This window comes from Peromyscus maniculatus, chromosome 6, assembly GCF_049852395.1.
Source record: "Peromyscus maniculatus bairdii isolate BWxNUB_F1_BW_parent chromosome 6, HU_Pman_BW_mat_3.1, whole genome shotgun sequence".
Classification (NCBI taxonomy): Eukaryota; Metazoa; Chordata; class Mammalia; order Rodentia; family Cricetidae; genus Peromyscus; species Peromyscus maniculatus.
In genome coordinates, this window is record NC_134857.1 from 63363993 (window position 1) to 63375067 (window position 11075).

Consider the following 11075-nt stretch of genomic DNA (forward strand, 5'->3'; position numbering starts at 1 on the left):
AACGAAGTATGTGGGAGGTGGGTTTCTCTGAGTGCAGGTTTCCCCTCCATGAGCTGGATGGGGCTTTGGGACAAACCTGGGGACCCCTGGCCCCTTCCGTTTTTTGCAGCCGATGGGAGTCAGTCTCAATTCCAGTCAAGACAAATTGAGGTCAAAACTCAATGAGAATTGACCTGAGAAGAAAAGGGCAGCGCAGATGGACAAGAACCCATTTCCAGCATGATTTATTCTTGAGAATACAGAAATGAGGCATGGAGAGAGGAAAAGTCACCTCCTGTGATAGCCACAGGTTAAAAATAATAGTGTCACCTCGTCCCTGGGCTAAGACAGATCTTTCAATAATGGCTGTGGCTGTAGCAGGCCAGACCTTGGAGTAGGCTGGGTTTGTTATGGGCAGGTCAGAACACTGTGTTTGTTCTGGTGGTGGTATACTGGAAGCAGTTGCATCACGCAGCCTCCGTCCCTCCTCAGAGCAGCAGCCAATGCTTTGCTGGCTTGTGCAGATGCCTGTGGGTCTGGGGATCCAGGTTGGGCTGAGCCCAAAAGGAGGAGCTTAAACCTGTGCGCAAAATCTGGAAACCTGACAGAGCACAGCTGGGAGCCAGAACGAACAGAAAGGGCCCACGCTTCTGGTAAGGAGGCCCCGTGACCAGTTCCAGCCACTCTTAGTCCCGCCCAGACTGGGAACTCACATAAAGGACCAAGGAGAGCCCAAGAGGTCACAGTACTGGCCGTGAGGGGCTGGGAACGCCAGGTCACCCAGACATCATGAGTTGGTCCTTGCAGCCCCGGAGTTTCCTTCTCTGCTGCACGCTTTTGCTGCTCTCTCCAACGGCACTGGCGGTAAGCACCCCTCAGGAGCCATATTGTCTTAAATGCAAAAAGGAGAAATGATCTGAGCCACTAGCAAAATGTCCGTGTTTTTCTCCCACAGTACATTGCTACCAGAGATAACTGCTGCATCTTAGACGAGAGATTCGTAAGTAGTTTCTATGTCACCCCCTTTCTTGGAACTAGGGAAGGATGGGAAAATAAGGCAGTTCTTTCATATTCCAGTTGACATCTTAAGCTTTTGGGAAACGACTTAACATTGACGCATAGCTAAGATTCAAGGCTTCTCCTTTCAGGGTGTTCAGTCGCCTCCTTATTGACTTGCAGGGTAGCTACTGCCCAACCACCTGTGGCATCGCGGACTTCCTGTCCTCTTACCAAACGGACGTGGACAATGACCTCAAGGCTCTGGAGGACATCTTAAACGGGGCTGAGAACAGAACCACGGAGGCCAAAGAACTGATCAAAGCGATACAAGTTTACTACAACCCTGACCAGCCCCCAAGGCCAAGTGAGGAAGCCCACTGAGGAATTGCCTTTTATGCTTTGCGTTGTACTGTTTGCTTAAGTGACTTTTCTCTGACCCCTATCTTGCAGATGTGGTTGAGGGTGCCACTCAGAAGTCTAAGAAGATGACAGAAGACATCATGAAATACGAAGCGCTGATACTGACCCATGAGACAAGTATTCGGTAAGTGTCAAGGTAGACTGAGATTTTTACTGAATTATTCCACATTTCACAGAGAGTGATATCGGAATGCATTTTTCATTTAAAAATATCAAATTGGCATGAACCCCGTGGATCTAGGAGTTTTAAGTACAAAATCAGTTGTACCAGTTCATAATTAAAAAAATAAATAAATAACGACGGTGGAGGAGGGTTATTATAGATGTCTTCAAATGCCATCCTGGCCCTGTTTGTCTGAATGACCCCCATCCCCTTACGATGTAAAACCTGTGGAAATACAATCCTTCTTCACAAATATGTCACCAAATCAACATTAGGAAATCAGAAAACAGAGACGGAAGAAGGGTCTTGGCTACTGTAGCAAATCATGTCACAGGTGGAGTAGAAAGGGAATGTCCTGGAGCCCCTTGCCCACAGTCTGTGGGGCTGCCACCCAACCTTGTCCCCGTCCTCCTAGCTCCCCGGGACTTGGGGATGGACTCTCGGGTGCAGTGTTAACTCCTTTCCCTGGTCCCCCCCAAACTGAACTCACAGCACCGTTGGAAACTGCACTGCATGGTAGCTGGGGAGAAGTGGCCTCAGACCTAATTCTCCTCTTTCTGCTGTCTTTATCATTATAATTTCCGTGACTTCTGTTCGTCGTTCATGTAGAAGGAAAGCATCCCGAGAAATTTTCTAGAACAGAGGAACAAAGTGGTCCAACCAATTGTCCCTCCTCTTGACTTCAAAGGCAGACACAGTGGTTTATGCATTGTTGTCCGTCATGTCTGGATATTTATAAGCAACCATGTGAGGAATGACCCAAGCAAAACTCTCCCTTTCCCAAGGTGTTTTCTAGAGATATGGAACGAGAAAGGGAAAGTACTTATTGCTGCGTGTAAAGTGTCCCAGGTACCTTTCCCATTTAAGTTAGAGAACAGACAGAAAGCCCCAGATGGCCCATGTGAGCTACTGCTTAACCAGGCCTGCTATCCACACGTTATTACCTGAGTCCCCTTGGAGAAAAGGAAAAAGTCAGAAAAGCCACCTACAGTGACCTTTGTTTATTGACAGGGACTTTGTTATTTGTGTTCAAAGTTGAGACCGCCTGCCTCATCCAAGTCCCAATTACCCTCCCGTTGAAATGGATTGGGATTTTATTTTTCTTTTCCCCCGAAGCTTCAATTTAATTTTAGAGTTGGGAATTTTGCAGTTTTTCCAAGAATGAAGCGATTTATCAAAAAAGAGTGCTCGAGGAAAGAAAGCAACATTTTCTAAAAACAGAGAAGAGTAAACACGTGTTCTGGAAGGAGTGCTTACCCCCTCTGACTGCATTGCCCTGCTTCTAGGTATTTGCAGGATATCTATAATTCAAACGCCCAGAAGATCACAAACCTGAAACAGAAGGTGGCCCAGCTGGAGGCTCAGTGCCAGGAGCCTTGCAAGGACACCGTGCAAATCCACGACACAACTGGCAAAGGTATGGGAAAACTTGCCGTGGGGCCGGGGTCGGCAAAGCAAACAGCCAAAATGAAAGCAGTTGTGCACCTTGCAATGTGTAGCAAGTTTGGAAAGTCCCAGACCTTAAATCTAAGGATTCCAGCTGCCCACAGTGTTCTTGGCCACTAATCACTAATTTGGAAGGAAGGGTGTTAGGAAAGGCTTGGGAGGCGGCTGAACCTGTTAACTCCCGACCTGGACTTCAAGCAGTTTTATTTGCTTTTTCTTCATCAGATTGTCAGGAAATTGCCAACAAGGGTGCCAAAGAAAGTGGACTTTACTTCATTCGGCCTTTGAAATCCAAACAGCAGTTCTTAGTATACTGTGAAATCGATGGATCTGGAAATGGATGGACTGTGTTGCAGAAGGTAAGGCACCTCTGCCCACATACATATTAAATAAAGGGTCCACGTTGCTCCAGACACTCCTCTAAGCACCCTGTGAACATTAGCCCACATAACTCTCACCATAGCCTCTTTGGGGCGAACACTGTTCTCACCTTAACTTGTAGAAGAGACGCTGAGGCCTGAGACCACCTAAGTAATGGAGTAACAGGCAGGGTTCGATGTCAGCATCCTAGCTTTGCTATGTTTCAATGCAATACTGTTCTGACTCTGCTGTTACATGTTATATGGTCACGTAAGCAAAGTCCTTTAGTGACAAGGAATGAAAGAGGCCTCTTTCCTCAGATCAAGAGCTAAGGGTGGCCATTAACAAGAACCCAAAGCCTCTCACGGGATAAAACTGGGTGGCTTACAACAAAGCCCTTTTTGCGCATCTGCCTGCCTGGTGTGCACTGCAAAACTGTTCTTTGGGGGGCTTTGTTATTTGTTATTTTTTTTTTTTACCTGGTATAGTTCCTGCCATCCTTACAGCATCCCCTGCAGGGCTGTTTGGGGTGTGATTGAGCAGTGAACTGTAGGACCAAGTGTGAGTTCTGAAGACTTCTGTGGGTCTCCCAAAAACGTACAATTAAAACAAAAACAAAACTAAAAATAACAGGAAAAATATCCCTTTCACTAATGTGCACGCATGCTCCTCTCTCTCTCTCTCTCTCTTTCTCTCTCTCTCTCTTTCTCTCTCTCTCTCTCTCTCTCTCTCTCTCTCTCTCTCTCTCTCTCTGTGTGTGTGTGTGTGTGTGTGTGTGTGTGTAATGTTTACAGTCCTCAGAGCACCACCATTCTGTTTGGTAGGTGATGAAATGGGGGCAGCTTCCACGGGGTCAGTTAGCTGGCCGGTGGCAGAAGCATAGTCTCCATATTTTGAACGTTGTTTCTTTATATGCACCAATCACCGGTCCTCTCCTCTTGCCCACCCTGCTGTACAACTAGAGGCTTGATGGCAGTGTGGACTTCAAGAAGAACTGGATTCAGTACAAAGAAGGATTCGGACACCTGTCTCCTACCGGCACCACGGAGTTTTGGTTGGGAAACGAGAAGATTCATTTGATAAGCATGCAGTCCACAATCCCATACGCGCTGAGAATACAGCTCAAAGACTGGAGTGGCAGAACCAGGTAGGGCGTGGAAGGGACTTTAACTCTTGGTTGGAACTTTTGGCTGCAAATGGACCCTTTGCAACTGGCAATGGACCAGTGGCAAAACATCCAGGCAAGTGTAACATTTGTATCCAGGCTCTTCCCTAGGAGGACATTTGGTCCTTGGACAGCCTGAAGAGCCAGCTAGGCTCTAGGTCTCACCAGTATGGATCCGAATGCCCCAATACAATTCTCATACTTGGGAACATTCAGAGTGATTTCTATGGGGTGTTAAATGTGAACCAGAAATTGAGCATGAAATTAAAGCATTCAGATTCTCCACTCACATTGTGATTATCCAGTCTGCCAAACTATGGACCACCTTAAAATCAACTGATTTCTGTGCTGAGCTCCAGCCTTCCTAGGCTGAGAGATATCTGGAGTGTGGATTGTGAACACCTAATTTAAGAGAAAAAAAATTATACAACCTTCTTTTTTTTTTTTTTTGGTTTTCTGAGTCAGGGTTTCTCTGTGTAGCTTTGGTGCCTGTCCTGGAACTCACTCTGTAGACCAGGCTGGCCTCGAACTCACAGAGATCCACCTGGCTCTGCCTCCCGAGTGCTGGGATTAAAGGTGTGCGCCACCACCGCCTGGCTTTCTTTCTTTCTTTTTTTTTTTTTTTTTTTTTTTTTTTTTTTTTTTTTTTGGACAACCTTCTTATTATATATGAAATAATGAAACACGTTCCAGTTCCAAACACATTTTTAAATTTTTTATTTTAACCCCCTAACTGTCGTGGTCAGTAGCAGGCATTTTTCTATGTGAGCATCTTCCTTTTCCCAAGTATGAGATACCGAGGAAGAGACTAGATAATTTCTGGAAATCTCTATTTATTCACAAAGGGCAGTTATTCTCTCTGCTCTGCAGAACTATAGCTTCCTTCACGAATTTTCCCAGAGTAGGTCTCTCTGACTCTGGTGACACTCATTTCATATATCACACAGGGTTCATGGCTTCTGTGATGTTCTAGAAAGTCTCTTTTTGCCAGCACGTCATTGCTTTGAGAAAGGAGAGCCTTTGGTGCCCTCACACTTCAGGCAGTACTGATCGATATTGGACCGCGGATCCTTCAAATTGGGGAGTCTCTCATCGTAGCTCATTCTTGTGACCTACGATAATGTGTGTGCAATGACAACAAAAGTTAAAAGAGAGGAGAAATAGTTAGATTTGCCAGATGTTTTCATTTGATAGTAAGATTCTGTAATTAAAAAGCAAGTACATTCACGGAAGGCTTTTAGATCCATCCTGGGTGATGAGGGTGTGCTCGGGACTGGTGCACACAGGGATTGCCTAGATTTGCAGGAAACTTCACTCCCTTTGTCTGTTTGGGCCTCGTGACTCAAGGTGTATCATCTCCATTCCCTCCTCAGCACTGCAGACTATGCCATGTTCAGGGTGGGGCCTGAAGCCGACAAATACCGCCTGACCTATGCCTACTTCATTGGTGGAGATGCTGGGGATGCTTTTGATGGCTATGACTTTGGTGATGATCCCAGTGACAAGTTTTTCACATCCCACAATGGCATGCAGTTCAGTACCTGGGACAATGATAACGATAAGTTTGAAGGCAACTGTGCTGAGCAGGATGGATCTGGTTGGTGGATGAACAAGTGTCATGCTGGCCACCTCAATGGAATTTATTACCAAGGTATTTTTTTCTTATGAAGTTATGAGCAGTGTGTAATAGACATTTAATGGAAGGTGATAAACGGAAGCAGAGAGATGAAGAATTATGATAAACACAATGTGGTTTTTGTTTTATAGCTCTTTATTTGAAATCAGAATGGGATAGCAGTAATTATCCAACTAGCATTATCTTAAATAATATTAAGCTTTTGCCTACAGTGGTCACCTTTACAGTCCCTCCCACTCCTAGGAGATATCAGTGTTTTGTTATTTGCTGAAATCTCAACGTCTGAATTGGGATTTAGGGCAGTGGTGTCTCCTTTAGACCTACCATGTGTATGACATAGATGAACTAGCATTACCATATCTATTCTTGTGAACACATTAACCTGACTCAGCTGTTCATGAACTGTGTGTCAGATACAAGCAATGGGCAGTGGATATATGTTAGGAGAAATCAAATAAAAGGCAAAGTACTAGTAAGAGCAAAGGTTCATAAAAGCTTGAGCAGAGGGTCTTGCTTGGGGATTGTAGACACTTGTTTGAACATGGCGAGGCAATGGTTTCTGTAAGGCTGGAAGGGTTTAGAACACTGATTTCACTGACCACCTAGCAGTTTTGAATGAAGAAACACCAGGGAGATTAAAAGATCTTTTACAAAATTAGAACACAGCCCCATCTACTGACCAGAAACTGCACGGTGATATAGAACAACTTTCTAGGGATACTTTCTAGAGCCCTTCTGATAGCATCTTCTATTAACCAGAAGATTATGCTCTCATGCAATGTCAGACCACCTGATCAGGAATTTGTGGCTCCTACCATAGTAACCTGAATGCAGAAGGATTGTCTCCAATAGCAGAGAGAGAGAGAGAGAGAGAGAGAGAGAGAGACAGAGAGACAGAGAGACAGAGAGAGACAGAGACAGAGACAGAGAGACAGAGAGAAACAGATAGAGGAGTTCCAGCCCTGATGATAATGGATAAACTTGAAGTATGTATGCGATCACAAAAACAGCTTATTGCTTTTTAGATCTCTAGGGATGTTTTTGGTTAGGAGGAAATGTGAAAATGGTCATAATGATTCTAATGGACTCTGATGTAAGGAGATGTAAGGATAAAGATACATGCAACTCTGACTCATTGCAGGTGGTACTTACTCAAAGTCATCTACTCCTAATGGCTATGACAATGGCATTATTTGGGCCACATGGAAAACCCGCTGGTATTCCATGAAGGAAACCACGATGAAGATAATCCCCTTCAACAGACTCTCCATTGGAGAAGGACAGCAGCAGCACATGGGGGCGTCCAAACAGGTCAGCGTGGAGCACGAAGTTGACATTGAATACCAATAAGTCATCTGCCTAGAAGGCTTAAAACATGCATATGAAGTGTTCACTATTAGCTTCTATTGGCCTGTACAAAGTTCCAATGATTTCCTCAAGTTTTCTTCCACATACTCTTATTCTGTTTATTATGTTTAGTTTTTCTTAAAATGACACTTATAGCCCTAAATGGAAATGAAAATCCACTTTGGACTGTATTTCTAACTTACTGGAATCAGAGTTATTAAAAATTATTTATTTGAGGAGACAACATTTTGTATGATCTTTGCTCTAAATATTAGTAAAACTACTGTTTTATTTTATGATCAACTATAATTACTGTTTTGTTGTTTTTATTATTTCTTAAGTATTTTAGTATATACTAATGAAATAAGAGAACATTTTAGAACTTCACATGTATGATTTTCCTCTTACCTCTACATCATATTTAATTCTTTATTAAACAGAAAGTTATGTTTTTTAATATATCTTTTGTTTTATTATATATTCATAGGCTGGAGACGTTTAAAGAACATTTCAAAGCTGATTTGCTTTTTTAAAGGACTTTATCCAAGCAGAGAAATATAATATTTTTCTTATGGGACAATGGACTTTCAAAGCCTCACTTCATTTTAAGAGTTAACGGAATCCATGTTGAAAACTCCATTAGCAGTTTTATGCTGGCGATAATTTTTCTACATGCATTTCAATAAACATTTTGTTTCCTAAGCTGAGATATTTGGTGCCTTTTATTGACCTTGGAAAGCATCCCTTTCCCTCCATCAGTGTTGGTTGCTGAGTTTACATGGTATGCTACACAGAGGATTCGAGCCAAGGGGAATGGAGGAGAAACAAAAAGCCATGGCTCCTGCCCTCCAAGGGGTGTGAGATGCCCAGCATACAGCAGTTCAGGGTGACAGATGCAGCAACGTGATATGGGAACATAAGCAGAAGTCACAGAGTCCCAGGCATAGAGCAAAGGTACATGGTAGGCCAAATACACACTACTAGAGCAAGCTATTGGGGGATTCTTCTAGAAGAACCTTTGTTCCAAGCACATAGAGCCAATATCTCAGAACTGCCATCCAGAGCAGAAAGTTGAGGGGGCAAACTGCCCGTCTCACAGGTGTGCAAGAAGATGAACAGAAAGAGCGCCATTTATATGTTATGAGTGAGGGATATTGAGATCCTGGGAGCTTTTAGGGATCAGCCAAGGCTGGGAAACTTGCAACAAGTTACTATGCTGAGTGATTAACTTGTCGTATCATGAAAAGATTAGCTTGTGCTGAAATCCTCAGTTTTAGCTTTGGATAGTCTTACTTTCCACAGTTTCCAAATTTGTTCATTTCCTGATTCTCGTGACTCCCCATTGAAAAATATTCGGTAATGATATCACTACATTGCTTGACTTGCTAGAATAAGCTCATCCTAATTTTACGGTTCATTTTGAAATCCAATGAGTCACAGAAAATGGATTGATTTCAATTTTATGCTTATTTGGTTATTAATATCTACTGGTGAATCCTGAGGGTTACAGTTTCAGAAACAAGGCATGAGAAATATTTCTAGACTCAATTAGACCATGTCGCTGCGAGTAATGGAAAAGTTTAAGCAATTGTCTTGATTAATCAACAACAATGAAACTTATGTGCAACTAAGAGTTTGGGGCCTTGTACAGATATGAAGCCTCCCTCTGCAGCTCAGAATCACTGATAACTATTGCTCATCTCTCTCCTTTACTCCTCTGAGCACCAGGAAGCCTCAAAACGGGGAGGCTACATGCCAGATTCCAAGGTCCCACCCCTTATCTCCAGATGGACTAGAGGCCCAGGACAGTGGTTGAGTTTTTGCTAGCATGTGTGACATCCTGGGTTCCATCCCCAGAATCTGCCCCCTCCCCCCCCAAAAAAAAGAAAGTCTTGTCTCCATGGCTTCAATCTATACAACTGTAAGGAAGAGGTCTTGTGTTTACAGGCAAGAATAATTACTCATTGGCCAAACACCATGGTCCCCAGTCCTTTTCCTGCAGCTCTGCTTCAGGAGCAAGTTTCAGGGGTGTGGGGGTGTTGAAGGTGAGTGGGAATTGAAAAGTTACACTAGCCAGGTGTGATGAGCCATATCTATAATCTTAGCACTTCGAAGGCTAAGACAGGAGGCTCATGAGTTCAAGATCAGCCTGGGCTATGAAACAGGCCACTGCCTCAAAAAAAAAAAAATCTCAAGGGGAAAAAAAGGAGTGAGGAGAGAGAGAGGACAAAAGAGGAAGGGGAAAAAAGGAGGAGGGAGAAATGTAAGTGTAGACAGCGCATCTGAGAGCTTCGTGAGACCTTAAATTCTCTCACTTTGACTCACATCAGCGTGAATTACCCAAGGTATTTCTGCAGTAGATTCTTTGGTTTATTCAGATGGTAGATGTGAAAAACTTAAGGGCACATTAAGCTCTAGGAAGGATGTCTAGCTAATAATTCCTCGTCTGTTTGATGAAGCTTGGGAAGAATGAGGGAGGTTGATTGATGGCTTGGTGGGTAAAGCATTCACTCATTGTCCGCGTCTCCAGAACAAATATGAAGGCAGACTCACTGGTACCTACCTGTATTTGGGGCTGTGGGGAGGTAAGAGGCAGAAGTGCAGTTCAGGCTGCTCCTGGGCCAGCCAGCCTAGAGTATGAGAGCCTGTCTCATGTAATGTAGGAGGTTAAGACCAACACCAAAGGCTGTCATCCTCTGACCTCCACACATACACCCCATCACATGTACACTACCCTCACTCATATGACCATATACACACATGGAGGGCAGTGTTAAGAAATAGAGTGAAGTGCAAATATTACAATAAATGTCAAAGATAGTAAGATAGTCAAAGTGAATGGAGAATACTGAGTGCCAAGGGACTATACTCTGTGTGCCTCTTTGCAATGTGCTCACCATGGGAGGCAGGATCTGAGAGACTCGTATTCCTAGCACACCATTCCTTCTGGTCTATGCTGAATCAATCTCCATATTTATTAATTATTATTTATTCAGATTTCCTTTCCTTCCCATCTTCCCCTTACTGAGCAGTGTAGTGAGTCTAATAAATGCGACTTTACCTACTTGCTTTTTTGCTTACCATAGAATATAAGTGTATACTGTTTTAAGTTAAATGATGTTTTTCTATAAATCAGTGTTATTGAGACTGAGCCTCAGCTTATCTGTCACTAGTCTGCATTAAATACAAAAATCTAGGATTTTCATGTAGAAGAAAATTTTGTCCATACTTTGCTTAGCTTTGTATTTATTGAAGTGTTTTCACCTTTTGGATCTAGCATAAAAAATGGGCCCTGGGTTTTATGTAGCTTTTTTATTTATTTATTTATTTATTTATTTATTTATTGCTGTTCTTTTGTTTTGGTTTGTTTTTTTTTGTTGCTGTTTTTTGTTTGTTTGTTTGTTTGTTTTTGTTTTTTTTGTTTTTTTGTTTTTTTGAGACAGGGTTTCTCTGTGGAGCCTGGCTTTCCTGGAACTCACTCTGTAGACCAGGCTGGCCTCGTAGTCAGAGATCTGCCTGCCTCTGTCTCTCAAGTGCTGGGGATTAAAGATGTGTGCCAC

At 43.2% G+C, this 11075-nt stretch overlaps 1 protein-coding gene across 1 annotated transcript; it reads left to right on the forward strand.

The window, feature by feature from the left end:
* Positions 1 to 472: 472 nt before the first annotated feature.
* Positions 473 to 8222, forward strand: Fgg (fibrinogen gamma chain). Its single transcript, XM_006985311.4, has 10 exons — positions 473 to 843; positions 935 to 979; positions 1159 to 1342; positions 1429 to 1522; positions 2848 to 2978; positions 3233 to 3366; positions 4330 to 4514; positions 5906 to 6183; positions 7310 to 7479; positions 8003 to 8222. Exons 1-10 carry the CDS (start codon positions 769 to 771, stop codon positions 8015 to 8017), a joined length of 1311 nt encoding a protein of 436 aa, XP_006985373.1. The 5' UTR covers positions 473 to 768; the 3' UTR covers positions 8018 to 8222.
* Positions 8223 to 11075: the final 2853 nt, after the last annotated feature.